The sequence below is a fragment of the Ailuropoda melanoleuca genome, chromosome 10 (genome assembly GCF_002007445.2).
Source record: "Ailuropoda melanoleuca isolate Jingjing chromosome 10, ASM200744v2, whole genome shotgun sequence".
Classification (NCBI taxonomy): domain Eukaryota; kingdom Metazoa; phylum Chordata; class Mammalia; order Carnivora; family Ursidae; genus Ailuropoda; species Ailuropoda melanoleuca.
The window spans coordinates 5,453,474-5,470,681 of NC_048227.1; the positions used below are offsets into that span (position 1 = coordinate 5,453,474).

The 17,208-nt window shown below is 52.6% G+C and overlaps 1 protein-coding gene across 1 annotated transcript; it reads right to left on the bottom strand.

Moving 5' to 3' along the window:
• Window positions 1-268: 268 nt before the first annotated feature.
• Window positions 269-13,939, bottom strand: TMEM130 (transmembrane protein 130). The gene is made up of 8 exons (XM_034669527.1): window positions 13,927-13,939; window positions 10,872-11,198; window positions 9,414-9,573; window positions 6,266-6,432; window positions 5,387-5,471; window positions 4,001-4,203; window positions 2,011-2,123; window positions 269-1,679 (listed from the first exon to the last, which is right to left on the bottom strand). The coding sequence occupies exons 1-8, from the start codon at window positions 13,937-13,939 to the stop codon at window positions 1,491-1,493; spliced, it is 1,257 nt and encodes a 418-aa protein (XP_034525418.1). The 3' UTR covers window positions 269-1,490.
• Between the last annotated feature and the right edge of the window lie 3,269 nt (window positions 13,940-17,208).

Consider the following 17,208-nt stretch of genomic DNA (forward strand, 5'->3'; position numbering starts at 1 on the left):
ACCCCGATCTAGCGTCTGCCCAGAGCCACAGACTTGGGTGCACATTGGAATCATGGGGGGACACTTGGACCCACCTCCAAGAGAAGCTCCCTCCCCCAAGTCTGGTCAGTCTGCAGTGCAGTCTGGTTGGAGGTTTAGGGAGCGCTGGTCCAAACGACCGACGGGGACCTGACGCCCCGGACAGCAGCTCCATCCGCACTTGCCAGAGAACACAGTGGGGATGCCCGCTGTGCAAGCCCCCCCACCCCCACCACACACAAAAAAGAAAGAGACTCCGGCCCCCTAGCGTCTCTGCTTGGCTATTTCGAGAGCACGCAAGCTTTATTCGGCAATAATGGCAGTATTTCATGAGAATGAGCTGTACGACAGCGGGAATGCTGTTGTCTGCACAAAGTCTGAGAGCAAAGATTACGGCAACAGAGCTTTGCCCCCACAGCCCGGCCCCCTCCCCCCCAAATAGGCTCCAGGCCCCCCATGCTCCTGCATGGCTGGGCGGGAGGGCCTCTCTGTGGTCTCTCTCCGCACCTGGACTGCCCTCTCCGCCCACTCTGTCTCCCCCAGGCCACTGGGTTCCCCCCAGCCCTGGGCGGGCTCCCTCCAAACCTGCCTTCTCCTCCTCAAGGCCATGCGGAGTGGCAAGAACCCCATCCCCCACAGTGAGCCCAAGGCCCCACTGGCCCATTCCTCCTTTGCTGCGAGGCCTTTTCCTCCATGGAAGTTAACCCGGTCTCAGAAAAAGAAGGTGCTATTTATAAAGCCCTCTGCACCCACAAAGTGTTAGCCCTGCCTCCACCCGACCCCCAGCAAGCAGGCAGGAAACAGGGTGTCCCCAGAATGGGCTGGAGGAGCCACGGGGACAGTATACAAAGAGAAGGGCCAGGCTCAGGAGCTCCGGGGGACCAAGTGGAGAAAGTCTGAAGTCATATTAGTTTTAATTCAGGACCCAGCAACTAGCCTAACTCCCACAGAGGACATCAGCGGAGACACCTGTGTGACACGTGTGACGTGTGTGTGCACACGCGTGCACTTGTCTCTGTATGTATGACCTTTCATGATGTAGCCTTAACCATGGGTGACCTTCCTCCCAGTTCTCTGACCTAGGCAGGGCCACCTGGGGGAGGGAAGCTCGGACCCCAGATGGACAGCAGAAGTGCCAATATGGGGAGAACGGGTGAGGGGCAGCCAGGCACCCCTGGGAGAGAGGAGGGACCCCGCTGAGCGTCAGGGCCCTGCGTGGGGCTCTTCAGAGGCAAGGGGTGGGGTAGGGCAGACTGAGAGGGACTTATGGCAGAGGCTGGACTGTACAGATGGACGCATGGCAGGGGTGTGGGGCTGAGGGGGGCTCGTGGCGGCAGCTGGAAATACAGATGGATGGCCAGCAGGGTGGACAGCCCCGCACACGCGAGCCCCTGCTGCTCGGCGGCCAGCACCACCCTGTCGGAAGTGCCCAGCTGGCGGTCAGTTAACGCTGAGATGGGACTGGGGGGCGCTCACACAGTGTAAGTTTTGATGGATTTGTAGAGGGGCGGCAGCAGCCCGTGGTTCTCGCGGACAACTTCTAGGTACTCCGAGGGAGCCTCCAGCAAGAAGGGCCCACAGCACATCTGGCAGCAGCACCTGACCCCAGCAGGAGGCTCCGGGTTCTTGTCAGACATGGGGGAAAAGTCAAAATCAGCCACCTATGGTGAACAAAACCCCACGGGTCAATCACCCGCCTGCCAGACCCCCGTTAGGCGGCCTTACGAGCTCAGCTGCCTGGCGGCATACAGTGCTTCCCTGTGCCCTTGGCTTTTCTGCTCCCTCTTTTCGTTGCCCTCCCCCGGGCGCAGCTGCTCGGCAAGGGGTGAGCATCGGATGGGAAGAGGCCAACTCAACGTGGTCCGTCTATGAATGCATCTTGGACACATCGCCCCCAGCCCTAGGACCTTGCTCTGACATCCAGGTCCTCTCCAGGCTCCCCTTCTCCAGTCAGGGCCCGGTGGTCCAGCCTCCGCCCTCCTGAGCACCCACCTCTACCATGTCCTTCTGGTGAGCGGCATTCCGTAGGGTCATGTACATGATGAAGGCCAGCATCATGGTGATCAGCGTGGCGCACGGGAAAGCAAAGACAGCCGGCTGGATGCCTGCGGGTGAGACACGGTGAAGTCACGGGTCTGGGGCTCTCCGACCGCAGTGGGGACAGAAGAGTCAAACCCCACAACCCCTATTATTGCCTTAGCCACGTGCATCCCAACTGGGCAACCGCAACCGGCAAACCTGGGAGTCTACGGAAACCAAGTAGGGGTGTGTTAGGGTTTTAAAATATGTCCACATGTGACTTGACGGTCACTTGCAAGAGGTGCTGCTAAATCCCCCACCCCCCGAGTGTGAGCTGGACTTAATGACTTGCCCTAATGGATAGCACAGGACAGGAGCCATGACCAAGCCATCAGAGAAATTACAGCCGCCTCCTCGCTCTCTTGTGGGTGACTTGCATTGGAGACAGGAAGGCGTGTTGTGAGGACATGCCACAGCCTTGTGACCTGCTGTAGGTATCTCCCCTCCACCAGCTCCAGGCTCCACCCCGACCCCCCGAGACAGGAAGCTGCATGGTGGAGCAAGGAGAACCCAGGGCCTGCAGTTAGGCAGTCGTGGGTTTGAACCCCAGCTCTGACCATGCTCCCTGATGCTAATGCTGACCCACGAGGCTGCTTCAGGGATGCCACCAGGGGAGGGGTATGACTGTGACAGGTGCACGGCAGCTGATTGGCAAGTGTGGGTCCCCCTCACCTCTCCCCTCCCCTGCCCCTGGTGTAGACACCCAGTGTGCCAGGAGGCTCTGCTTCCCAGGAAAAGGCAGCACTGATTACCTGGAATGCTGTCTCCCCCGCAGGATTCAGGGGGCCCTGAGGCACTCAGCTCCCAGGAAGGGCTGGAGGAGGCAGAGCCCCAGACCCCCAGCGAGGCCCACAAGGCCAGCCAGGGCCCAGAGTGGAGCACGGCATCTGCCCAATGGCTCAGATAGGGGCTGGGGAGACCAGAGGGGACAGCGGGGAACTTGTGGGTCCGACCCTGGGGACGAATGCAGCTAGCGAGGTTTCCGAGCGTACATGGAGGGCCGGGACCTGGCCGGGCACCTGAAAGACCATCCCTTAGGGCTCTGGGATCCCACTTTCTCCTCTATGTAAGGAATTGCCTTTCTGGGGTCACAGAAGAGTCCCCCCTGGAAAAGAAGGGTAGAACTTCACACCATCATCAGCTAATCCTGTAACTGCTAGCCAGCGGCCAGGCCTGACGGTGACTGAGGGAAGGACATGCTGGGGGAGGTGGCTGGGGGGCCTGATGGATGACAGGAGCCCCACTTCACACTGTCTGAGCAGTGCCTGCTCCCTTGGGCTGGTTTTAGTGGTGACCACAGTGCCAGGATCAGGGTGATGGCGGAGAAGGGAGCATTGTGATTGGGGGCGCTTATCTGGGGATTGCTCATGATGGGGACAGCGTGGCCTTGGTAATACGTGGGAAGGACACCGGGGACAGTGATGGTGGCGGGGAGTGAAAGCCAAAGCTGTCTGCTGCTGGGCGGCACGGGACCCATGACTCGGGTCCAGACGGTGGGCGTCGGGGCTGGCGGGAGGGGTGCGGTTGGTGGTGTGGGCCGTAGCACTTCCAGAGCCGTCTGCCGGCTCCGGATGGTGCCGGAAGGGCCGTCAGGAGTGTGCGTGGTAATGGTGACAGAGCTGTGTGGTCAAGCTGGCCGGGGGTCTGCGCTGGCTGCTGGGATAGCTCGCGGCGTTGGTGTGGAGGGTGGTGGTGGCAGAACCAAGGGGTGCTAGGCCTGGCCGGCGATGGCGTGGGTGGTCTGGGGGAGGTATGGGCGTGTGGTCAACAGTGTTGGTTGGGCCAGTGGGTTTGGTGATGATGCTCATGTTGGGGGTTGGCTGGAGGTCGCACACTGGTGGTGGTGGCGGGCTGACTGGCGTGTGCTGCCCGCGTGGCACTGGGGGAGGGGCGCGGCACTTACTGGAGGGCCACACCTGGATCCTGTGGTACTGGTGCGTCTTACTGATGACGTTCTCGGCCCGGATGCTGAAACAGTAGTCCCCAGGATCCCTGAAGGTGTGGGTCAGGTTGTAGGCCGTGCTGGCCACCGACACAGGGTGGCATTCCCCTTCCTCCAGCGGCAGGCACTCGGGCTTGAGGCGCCAGCACACGGTCAGAGGGGGGCTGCAGGGAAATGGGGGTGGGTTTTCAGCAATGGCTCAGGAAGGAGTGTGAGCACAGACCAAGGCTGAGAAAGGCCAGACAGCCGTGAACGTCCATGTCTTTTTCAGGACAGAACACCTAGCTGTCCTGGCCTCTGCTTCACCCCTTCCAGCCCAGGGAACATGATGGTAAATAAGAGATGCCCCCCCAGACCCCAAGGGGGTGCCAGGCTAGTGAGGCAAACAGGGATGGGCACAGAGTGCTGGACAAGACAGGGTGAGCGCTCCAGTGATACATGGGGTGTACACGGGGCACAGGTGGGTACATTCTTAATGAGGAAGTCAGGGAAGGCTTTCTGGAGGAGGTGGCGTTTGAATAGGATCTGAAAAGATGAGTAGACTTTTGACAGTTTGGGAGGGGCGAGGGCATTCCAGGTTATCCACCTGCCACAGCACAGGCCCAGAAGCTGGAAAACACAGGTCCAGCTCAGGAATGTGGAGCAGGCAGCCCCAGGCCCCAGTAAAACACACACTCCTGCCACCTCAGCCATCGGGTCTGCCAAGCCTGAGTGCTTCCCATCTCACTCTTCAAGTCCTAAGCTAAGCGCCTGCCCCCCAAACTCCCCACAAGCTTTAGAAACTTCCTCCAGCCCCGTGGCTCATCTTCCTCTTCTCTTGGCCGCTTTGCGTGCTCCCCATCGAACCTTGCCTCCCTCTGTCATGGCCCAGTGTCGAGGGGTGGGGCCGGTCCTCCCCACCAGAGTCCCTGGAGGGCTGAGCCCTGACGACCGAGCCCTGCGGCTCCGTCCACCTTGTGCAGAGAACATGCCCGGCTTCTCAAGGTCACTTACTACATACTCAGCCCCATGCTGTTCTTCCCGAGCGATGGGCCGGTTCCCACATGGTTTGTTTTCTGGGGGCTGGAGGCAGGTCTAAGCCATACGCAGAGGGTGACGCGTTCCTCACCGGCCTTTGCCTTGATGCCCACACTGCGGACAGCTCCAAAGGGCCGGGCCTCTCTCCCCTGGACGTCAAGTATAGAGCCGTGCCCACAACTCTCCCACGGTTGCAGAGCAAGGTAGCAGAAGCTTCCGCTGGCCCTCAAAGTTGGGGCCCCTCAGGGAATGGAACAGGCTCAAAATCATCCATGGGAGAGTGTGGGCAGGGCAGCGAATCACCCACTGTCCACTCTGGGGTTCACTCACCTCCCCAGGAAGTTCAAGGTCACTGTCAGCTTTTGGAAGGTCTGAATTAGGGTGGGCCCCAAGACCTGGATGCCTTGAAGGGTTTCTGAAAGGCAGAGAGGGCCCCATTAGACCTGGTGGCTGAGGACAGCTGTCTCAGAGCTCCCAGGGCTCGGGGCTGTGTCACCACCACCCTGTCAGGCTCTCTCCCGAGGTGGGGGTCGCAGGTCTGTCCAGGGCATGCCTGGGTCCCGCCTCCCCGACAGCAGCAGGTTTCAGAGCCGCTCAGAATGAGGATGCTGGGGGAAGCAGGTGGGACTCTGAGAACAAGGACGGAGGCCTGGCTCCAGATAACCTCCCCTCCCCCACCACGTGTGCAATGTGGGGAAAGCATCACCCCACTTGCACGCACTGCAGCACAACTCAGAAATCTGCCGCAGCTGCCCAAGCGCCCCGTCTCGCCAAAGTCAGGGAGAGGCGGGTTTGGGGTTTCCTCTCTGCAGGAGACTGAGGCCGTCCCAACCCCAACAGGACAGTCCTAGACAGGAGGCCAGTGTGGCCCGAGAACAAAGAGCCATGTGGACTGACCAGCTCACAGTACAGTGTCTGGCCACAGGCTCGGGCTCTGGGAGCAGGCGCGCCTGGGTTCAAATCCACCTCTGCCACTTGGTGGCCACGTGGCCTCCTCCGTGGCCCCCAGGGCCCTCTCAGAAATGGGGATAATGACCGACCGCTCAGAGGGCTGCCCTGGGGACGCGAAGAGAGGATGTGCATCCAAGCTCAGCCCAGTGCCCCCCTGGAGCCACTCTGATCTTCATGGGCTCTGACCCCACAAAGAGTGCTGCCCAGGGCTCCCCAAGGGGCCAAACGCTCAACCTGCACCAACCCCCGGAGACCCACCCTGCAGCTTCAGTGAGGAAGAGAAGTCGCCCGTCTTCTGCATAATGCCCTTCTCGGCATTCTGCGTTGCCTGTTCCCACTCGGCCACCACCTTGAGCTTCACGGTGAAGGTTCCGATGATGGAATAGTTGTAATAGACCACAGCGTCTTCAGTCACCATCTGGGTGCTGTAAGGTGACAGGATGAAGATGACAGAAGTGACTTATATGGCCTCTTAGGGTCAGGGGCATCTGTGGAGTGACAAGCTCGGCTACCAATGCCTTGTGAGCAAAGCGGGCATCATCACAGCAGCAACCCCCAGAGCCAGCCAAGACACAAGGTCAGCCATGCTTGGGTGAAGTGGCTGCTGGTCATCTTTGTGCCTGTAAGTGACAGCTGGGATAACTCGCAGCAGCAAGTGCCTGTCACCTGCCAGGAACCTAAAAGAGGCCCTGAATTAGAGACAAGGACAATCCTGGGAAGGGAAAAATATATAACCGGAGTTAAGACATATTTGGCTTTGAATCCCAGTTCTAGATTTCCTATCTATAACACTAAGTCTTACTTTTCTCATCTGTAAAACAGAATCATATCTCTATCATAGTTATGATATGACATATAAAGTATATAATATCATGCTTTTTCCTGCAATTACCTGAATTACTTCAAAAGGAAGTCTAATAACAATAAAGAAAATCTTTGTTGATTTCTCAATGCTCTTTACATATGAAGTTTAACAATTCTTTACCTATTAAATATCTTCCAAATATTTTCCAAACCCAGTCTAACTTTTGTCTTTTGGTTTGATGTACTTCTTTCATACTCAGATTTTAATTCTAGTGAGCCAAATCTAGCATTTTTTTTCCTTTATAGTTTCTGCCTCTGTTTCTCTGTTCTTAGAAATGCTTTCCCCACTACCAAATTATCCAATTGCAGGGGTCATTTACATTTCAATCTAGTCCTGGTTCATTATGTTTAATTTTTCAATCTATCTGGAATTGTTTTTGTTAAGGATCAGATTGTTTTTCTTTTAAATAGTTAACCAGTTGCCTGAGTGCCATTTATTAAATAATCTATCTTTACTCACTGGTTAGAAATACCACTGTTACCATATACTAGATACGTGTATAAACTCAGGTTTGTGTCTGTCTTTTCTATTCTGTCCTGTTGAATGGCCTTTTGTTGCTGCAAATTATTTGTGACTTTTTTTTAAGATTTTACTTTTAAGTAATCTCTACACCCAACATGGGGCTTGAACTCAAAACCCTCAGATCAAGAGTTGCATGCTCTATGGATTGAGCCAGCCAGGCGTCCCTATTTGTAGCTTTTAAAATACATTTATGTATGTATTTCTAGTCCTTCTCCCCATCCCCACTCATCATTCTGCTTTTCTGATCTTTTTTTCCTTCTGACAATATTGAGAAATTCTCTCTTCACTTTTTAAGTCTTTTTAAGGTTCTAGGTGCAATCTGCATTCTTATTCAAATAAATCCTACCATTTGGGGCTAAGTTTATTCTCTTAGTTTTTATGTTTTATAACTATTGTAAAAGATTTTTTCTATTGCCATCATATGGAAAGGCTATGAATCTTTGTTTTATGACAGCCATATCATTAAACTCTGTTTTTAGTTCTAATATTTTTCAGATCAGTCTCTTGTGTTTCCTAGGACACCTATGTGTGTAATGATTTTTGTCTCCTCCTTTACAGTATATATATTTCTTTTTCTTGTTTTATTTCATTGGCAAGTCAAAAATGTTCTATGATAGTAAAAAAGGTGAATAAAGGATTTAATGTGAAAAGAAATGCCCCTAATTAGTATAGAGCCAATCCCCTGGGTTGAGAAAGATGTTCCAGATGTTGTTTAGGTTATAATAAAACCATGTGTATGTTTATAATGACACATATTTTTATACATGTATATATGCATTCATGCATATGTATATATGTGTGTGTATATGTGCATACTTAAACACCAAATTTAGATGTAGAATCTTTGTCACATTCCAAAAATTATACTTAATGGAATATTTATTGGACTTGCATCAAGCTTACAGAATAACTAGAGGACATGTTTACAATATTAAGATTCACCATCCTGAACATGGTGCACATAACACGTCTACGTAAATCTTTAATACCTCTTAGTAAGGGTGCCTGGGGGGCTCAGTCAGTTAAGCTTCTGCCTTCAGCTCAGGTCATGATCTCAGGGTCCTGGGATCGAGCCCCGCAGCAGGCTCCCTGCTCGGTGGAGAGCCTGCTGCTCCCTCTCGCTCTCCCTCTGGGCTCTCCCCACTGCCACTCAAATAAATAAATAAAATCTCTTTAAAAAAAATCTTTGATACCTCTCAGTAACTCTAGTTTTCTTCACACAGGATCTTACCCATTTCCAGGTGTGTTCCTATGTTTATGTACTATTTTTGCTATAATTGGGAGCCCCCACTTTGTTTTCTAACGTATTACTGTACATAAGAAAGCACGCTGAGCCTGTAAGTCCCATGGGGGTGAGAAGTCATGCACGAGAAGGATTCCTAAGCCTTTAATGAACTGGGAAAATTGGTTTGTGTTTCTCTGCAAGCCTGAGAAATGTCTTAAGGAATGCCAACAAATGGAAGGTGGAAACATATGGGCTAGAGTAGGAAAGACCATCAGCCAGGGACTTGAGGGGACCCAAAAGGATTGAGGGGTCCCCTGCAGAGCACTACCCTCATACGAGCTCAGGGTGTCTGTGGGCTGCCTGGGCTCGGTGCCTGACCCCCACTTCCTGACCTGCCTCCTCCAGCCTGGCTTGTTTGGAGAGGAGAAGTCAAGAGAAACGAAGCCAGGACACCTGAGTTCTACCACATATGTATAATTGCACATGCTATCAGCCAAGTAGGTCCTTCCAGAGTCAAATGGAGAAAAATTCTACTTTGACCTTTCTTAAAGGGATGTTTGGGGCACCAGTGACCTCCTGTACCAGACTGTAGGCTCCTCGAAGGCAGGTCCTGTGACTGGCTCACCACTGGTCCCCACGCGTCCCAGGCTTCACACAGAGCAGGTGTTGCAGGAATGTTTGGAGCCAGAGAGCGTGAGCAGGTGAGGGTGGGAAAGTATAGAGCACTCTGCATGGGACGACGAGGCCACCAGCCACAGGCCAAAGCTTTGGGACATCAGAGGGGAAGGACGTACCCATCTCCGAAGTCCCAGTTGTAGAGAAATGAGGCCGTCTTGAAGAAGTTGCTCGGGTCATGGAGGAGGAAGGAAACTTTAAGGACTGTCTTGGTGAGGTAAGAGCTGGGCCAGGGCAGGGAGGTGTTCTGGGTGACAACGAGGTTCCCCACGAGCAGCTCTGGGAGAGAGACCATAGGCAGGTGAGACCCCCGAGGGGGCGGGAAGGCGGGGCCAGGGAGTGACCTCACATGGCACCAGCAGGACAGCCTCTCCCCACCCTGAACTTCTGGCTGTCAGAGCTGAGTGATGGTGGGAGGGGACCCTGCAGGTCACTGAACACAGAGGCGCACGGCCCCCACATCACTGCCCCTGCTGCATGGGACACTGGTGAAGACTCATGGCACCCGCACAGCCTTGCTCCTACACCACTTTCACCAGGACCCCGAACTTTCTGGCACAAAAGGTGCTCAGGACCAGGAGGAAATGCATAGGCTTTGAAAGAAATTCTTGGGAGAGATTTCAAATTATTAGATGAGTCTAGAAAAAAATTAGCGGTTCTACTGATCACAGCTCTATGTCCGATGTGCTGGGCTGGGTAAGGACCACCGTTCCATGTCTCCTTCTCTTAAAAAAAAATTTAGGAGCTGATTTTTTTTCACCCCAGAAAGTAAGGTGTGCTCAATAAAGCTCATTTGGAAAAATGGTGAAAAGTAAGATGAAAAGAAATCGCCTGTCATTCAAACACAACTATTGTTGATGTTTTGAAGAACTGCAAAGCATTCGTGTGTATGTATTTCATAGAACGGACATTACATATACATACGTGTACTAAGCACAGTTGACCAAATTGGTTATAGAAGGTTGTGTCTTGCTTTTTAAAATTTTATAAGCAGGAGTATTCCCCTGGGACATTGCAAACTTTTTGTAAAGGTCATTGCTATTCATTATACAAATTATATCCACGTACTTAACTGATCCCTTATGGTTGCAAACTCAGCTTGTCTAATATTTCCTTCTGTTGTTATAAACACCACTGCAGTGAACACATTTGTGCATAAAACATTACCCAAATGGCAATTTACTTCCTGAAGACAAATTCTTTAACAGATTGTAAACTCCAAGACAGCAGGGACTTACTTCCCGGAAGGAGGAAGGAGTGGTAGGGTGGGAGGCTGGAGGGAGGAGAATGAACAGACCAGAGACTGAAATAGTGCATAACCATTGATAGATATCGATCGGCGGCTCTCCAAAGGGTTGGGTTCATTTATACCCCCAGTAGCAACATGTGCTTTAAGTGTTCATTCCAGCACAACGCTCCCAGCACTGGGGTAGTAAGTGTTTTCTGATTCTTTGTTAACAGGTAACAGAGAAGGGACCGTGAGTCTAATTCGTGTTTATACGATTACTAACCAGGCTGGATGGTTTTCTCTGCAGCAACAGTCTGAAGGCAAATTAGCAAACAGAAAAGGTCCTCACCTGTGATGGGGAGGACGATGAGGCTCCTCGCCACAGGTTGGCATGTCCAGCAGGCAGCAGCGGTGACCCAGACGGAGACCGGGAAGTCCCCGGGCACGTTCCCCACGGCACGGATGGTGGAGCTGAAAGCCTCATCAGTCTTCCCCGTGAGCAGCAGCGGGGTATGAATCCAGTGGAAGCGGTAGAGGTGGGTGTTGGTGGGCAGGACCAGGCTGCCATTGTCACTGGCCACTAGGCTGGCTGTGATGGTCACCTCTGCCCCCGTGGTGGCAGGGCCATCGGTGGTGAGATGGAGTTCATACAGGCCTGGAAGCCCAGAGACAAAGACTGTATTTCAGGAGAAGTGTGGCAAGGAACCCACCATCACCCTCTGGGTTGGCTTCTGCTATTCTATTTTATAAATGGAGAAACTGAGGCCCGGGCAGCTCAAGTGACTTGCCCACTGGTCATGTGGCTAGTTCAGTGTAAAGCTGGGATTCGAACCCAGGCCCAACGGAGTCCAGAGAGTTTCTTTTTATGCCAGCCAAGCTGGGCATTCCAGAGCACAGGCCTGACCTGGCCAGACTTATTTCTTAGCTATGAAAATACCTGCCAACATATGTCACAGGAGGGACCACCTTGGCTGCTCCAAAAAAAAAAAAAAAAAAAAAAAAGGCCTGTATTACCTGCTCCTTCTGACTAGTCTTTCCATGTCAAACACAATTCCGATCTGAAACCCAAAGCTGAGTCTGGAGCCTCTTGGAGGCCTAATGCCTAGATTAACGATAGAACAAGCCTCGGGACAAAGGTCCACTCAGATTCAAGCCAACCCTTCTTCTGAATCTGTGAAGGAAGAGGTTGTCGTTCTACACTGGCCAACACAGCAGCCACTGGCCACACCGGCTTTGTAAGTTTCACTTAAAATGAAACAAAATTTAAAGCCCACTTTCTTAGCCACAGTAGCTGCATTTCTTTCTTTTTTTAAAAGATTTTATTTATTTATTTATTTGAGACAGAGGGCTGGAGAGAACACAAGCAGGGAGGAGGGACAAAGGGAGAGGGGGAAACAGACTCCCCATAGAGCAGGGAGCCCAATGCGGGGCCTCCATCCCAGGACCCTGAGCTGAAGGAAGACACTTAACAGACTGAGCCACCCAGGTGCCCGCGTAGCTGCATTTCAAGTGCTCAGTAGCACAGATCACAGAATATCTTCGTTATCACAGGAGGTCCCACCGGACTGTACTGCTCACTATTCTTAAATGACCTCCGGGATTCCTGCTGGGGTCAACGCTGGAAGTCCAGCTGGCCGACTCCTCAGGGAACTTGAACTGAAATATGGGGGATGCAGCCCTTACAGGGAACCTGGGAATCAGTCTTGGAGGGACCTTACAGAGAACAGGGCCTTGAGCGTATGGGAGGGAGGCCGGGACAGAGGCCCTTTAAAATAACACCCCCCGCCCCCCCCAACAACTCAATACCGCATGGAAGGTAAGACTCATAGTAACCTGAAGATAGAGAAAATAGAAAATGAAAACTTAAACAATCTTATTAAAAACAAAAATAATCCAGTAACCACTAGTGTCACCATATGTGGGCATTTCCTACTTAAAAAAAAAAAAAACTGTGGGGACACCTGGGTGGCTCAGCTGTTGGGCGTCTGCCTTTGGCTCAGGGCGTGATCCCAGGGTCCTGGGATCAAGCCCGGCATTGGGCTCCCTGCTTGGCGGAAGCCTGCTTCTCCCTCTCACGCTCCCCTTTCTTGTGTTCCCTTTCTTGCTGTCTCTCTCTGTCAAATAAATAAATAAATTCTTTAAAAAAAAAATTGTGCTCGTACTTTGGAAATCTGTATCTATCGTTGTTGTTTTCAATTCCATATTGCGGGCATTTCCTAAGTCATTCTTCAATTGCTTTACTAATGTGCATAATATTTTATCATCTGAACAAAGTAAGATTTTTACAATAAGGTATCTTTCCATCATGAAAAAAATACATATGTATTTATAAAGAATATTAGAAATGACCCATATCCTACTTCCAAAACACAGCTGCAACCATACTGCTGTCCTCATGTCTCTTTTTCATGCATGGAAGTTTTTAATTTAGACATAATCACACCCTGCACACAATTTTGAATTATTTTATTTTTACATGACAACATATCAAAAGCATGTCTGTGGTCGCACTAATGTGAATTTCACTCTTGGTATGATAGTCCCTCAAGCAGGTATATATTTTTTTCTTTATTTATTTTTTCTTTTTTTATTATTATGTTAGGTTAGTCACCTCATTATTTTTTTCTTTTTTTAAAGATTTTGTTTTAAAGCAATCTCTACACCCAACATGGGCTCAAACTCACAACCCCGAGGTCAAGAGTTACATCCTCCACCAACTGAACCAGCCAGGTGCCCCTAATTTTTTTTTCCAGTAAACTCTACCACCAATGTGGGGCTCAGACTCATGAGATCAAGAGTCACGTCCTCTACCAACTGAGCCAGCCAGGACCCCAAGCAGGTCTACCTTGATTGCCAGAACCCCTCACTCTTGCCAATAGCACTACCGCACGTCTTGGTGACTATTTGGTTACAATTTGTAAATTTCCTCTTCAGGTGAGATTTCTGAAGGGCTACAGGTTCAAGAGTGTCCAGCCTGCAACAGCATACGCCTCACCAGAAGAGGTGACATGCAAGGAAGGCTGGAGGGGCCCCAAGCCCCTCTCTGCTCATTTCCTTCGCTCCTACCCACCTTCCTGGCCAGATGTTCCTGCTCCCTGGATTTGGAGTGCCCCCTAAGTGCTGAGAACCAAGTAAACTAGACCTACTTTCTGGACTCCAGATCTGCACTGAGCAAAAGAGGAGCTGCTAACCACACGTAATTACGTTTAAATTAATCAAAGTTAATTACTTAAATTGAACCAGTACTAGAAATTCAGTTCCTCAATTGCGCTAGCCCATTTCAAGTGCTTCACAGCTAGATGTGGTTAGTAGCTACTCTCCAGGGCAGATATAGAATATTTCCTTCATCACCCAATGTTCTGCTGGACAGTGCTGGTCTAGGGCTCTCCCCTCCTCACACGTACCATTTTCAGCCATCGCTCTCTGTTGGGGCCAGAGGGAGAAGCTGTCCCGGGAATCATTCAATCCCTAGTCCTTTCCCACTCCTCGTCCCATCTGAGTGCGTTTGCTTCCTCTCCATCACTACTAGCATTGCTAAAGGCTAGCATTCAGCCGTTACTGCTTCATCCTTGGCCCTGGCTCTTGGCCTCTGGTCCTCCCCTCTCTCAGCACCGTCTCCCCCCCTGCCCCCACCAACAAGGAGCTTCGTCCACAGCTAATGTGTTCGTGGACCAGCCTCAGTGTGGAATCTGAATTCCCATCCTGGCACATCCATGCCAGGGCTGGCCGCTTTAAGTCCGGCAGCTCTCCCGACATGTTCTGTCCTTCTTAACCTCAGGGCCTTTGCATATGCTGTCCCCACTGCCCTTCTCTACCTACATGTCAGTGGATATAACCTCTTTCAGGAAAACTTCTCTGAGCCCCTTGCCCCCTTAGTGCTCTCCGAGCAACCTCAGCACATAGTGGTCCCAACCCCGTATTGGCATGAACTTTGTCTCCCTTGCTGCACTGCAAGCTCCTTGAGGGCAGGGGTCATTATCATCTCCCCATGTGCCCAACAAGCTTGGCACATAGCAGCTGTTCAGCACCGCTGCTGCCCAAGGCTCCTGGAGAGAAGAGTGCGGCAGAGGGACCAGCCCACCTCGCACTGCTCTAAGAGACCATTCACCCAGGTAGTCCTGACTGAGCCCCTTCCTTGTGCCCCACCCCACAAGTGTAGGACATGCCTCCTGCCCTCAGGGAGCTCACTAGAGACCTGCTGGCTTCAGCAAACCTGAGACGGGAGCGAGTGTGTCCTCAGCCGCGTCCCACTCGCCTTGTGGCAGTGTTGCCTGCCCCTGCTGGGGACTCCTGCTCCCGCCTTTCCCTTCGTCACACATTCCCTGCTCTGAATCCCCTTCCTCAGAGCCCATTTTGGATTGTGAAATCATTTGGACTGGCACTGAAAAAGGGGCCTGCAGTGTCTTAATCCCAAAGAGAGAATTCCAGGTGCTACAGCAGAAATTTCTGCAAGAAGATACAGTGTGTATTTTACACTGAGGGATGTGAGTCCCCTGAGGTCCCCATGTAGCTACCTGGAGTCACCAAGCAAATCTGTACCCACCCCCTCCCCTGGGCTGAGTTCTATTCTCCCTCCCTGTGAGGGGCATTTGGCCAGGCTTCACAGAAAGAGAGGCTATCCCCTCCCTTCTCTCTCTTGCTCCCGCCCGTCCCCCCAGGCGAGGAGCGTGGGCCAGAGTGAAGCTGGCAGGTGGCAGGGACATTCGGCTGCATGCTAATGGCCATCCAGCATCTGCAGCGAGACTGGAGACAGGCGCATGTCAGCGCTACGCAGATCTGTTGCCAGGGGAATGGACTGGCTGGGAGGAGGGGTGGGGTGGGGGTGGGGAGGGGCTATGGCGACAGCGATGTTGCTGCAGGCGCTGGCCCAGCTCCTGGAAGCCCCCACACCTGTCCAGACACAGGGAAGCTCCAAGGGTAGTTTTTCTCAAGCTTTTTTTCCAAGCAGATGTTTCATGGCACCTGGGTAATACTGCCTCTCTCTTCCTTAGGGCTCTCAGAAGTGTCCAGGGCATCCAAGCTGAAATGGACCATGAAGGCTTTGCCACATGTGGCTAAAGGAACCAAGCCCAGGTCCTGTTGCCCTACCCATCCAAACCTATCTTTCCAGATTTGGGAGCCCAGGTGACATGGCCTTGGAGTACAGAGCAGCAGCTAAAGCAGGGGCTCAGGGGACCCCACGGGCTCACTGAGTGACCCAGAGCTGAAAGGGCCAAAGCAAAAAGCAAAATGGCAACTGCCACGAAGCCTGACCCATGGAAGGAACACTCACGAGCAAGCCCCGTGGGCTTCCCCTTGGAGCACATCTTCCCTAACAACACAGCATGTGGGATCCTGAACATTCTAGAAAATGGCTGCATTGGTTCTTTCACACTGCACATGTGGATAGCCCCAAACACCTCCCGAGGTACCTGGGACATCTGAACAACGTAACCTGGAATTCATGACTGGTCCAGTACTTGGACTCTGGCTTCCACTTCTGTCAGAAGCGTCCCATGCAGGCTGGCCCAGACCGCAGGAAGAAAGGAAAGGGCTTCCAAGTCTCTGTTTTTTCCTGTGCCTGAGGGAGAAGGTGTGATCCCCAACCTCATTCCCAGCTTATCTTGATCATATGAATAGGCCAGGCTGGGAACCACACATGACTTCCAAAGAATTAATGTACTTATTTTTTATTTTTTGCAGTTTAGGCCACGGTGATCATTTCCAGACAGGTGTAAACCCAATGGACAAGAGACCCCCATCTCTACATGACATTTCAGGAGGGAAGCAGGTAATCCTGACCAAGCATAATTCCCACAAAACTCTCCTAATTCATCCCTAAGATGCAGGTTTTTATTTTACCTTTTGAATTCTCTTTCACAGTTGAGCATTAGATTGCTTTCTCTCTCTACCATTCTTTTTTCGGGGGGGTAATGAAAAATGTTGTCTACTTAACACACGCACATCACCAGAGCTGCCCACGTCCCACCTGTCCCCCCAACAACTCTCCAATCCAGGTCCTTTGTTGTCGCCAAAATGAGGCAGAAAGGTTGGTGCTGGCCTGCTGGCGGTGGGGAAGTAGGGAGCATGGAAGCACCGCCCGGTGGGGGGGGGGCGAGGGGAGCACCCAGCAGAACCTGTCAGCTCGGGGTCCATTTTGGAAATCATTCCAAAGACGAAATGGCAGACTGGCCTCTTGCAATCTAAAATCGCAACCTCCCCGAAGCCAACACAAGCAGGGGAGAAAACGTCTCCAGATAAGACATTTAAAGGCAAAGACTGCTCCGCGGGCAACTTGTCCGCGCTCCCTGTGGGGGTTTTGGCGTGATGACGGATCCCGCACATTCCCGATCTCCCCGCATCGACCACCCCGCCCCACCCCCCAGCAGCTGCGAGGTCCCCCAGGCATCCGCATGAGTGCACCAGCCACCGCGCGCGGTTCCCAGGCCAGGGCCCATCTGGAGGTGGCAGCAGGAACCGACGAGCCCGGGAGCCCCCTCGAGCGCCGGGCCGACTTCTGGGGAGAAGGATGGAGGGAGGGAAGAGAGGGCTTCGAGGCGCCGGACGGCCACGCTCCGCTCCGCCGCGCGCTGCAGAGGCTTCCCGGGAGGAGGGAGGTGAGCGCAGGGCGCACGGCTGGACCGCCCCGAGGCCCCGGGCACGCTGCGGCTGGAGGGGGGCGGCCGGCCAGCCCGCGCAGCGCCTTT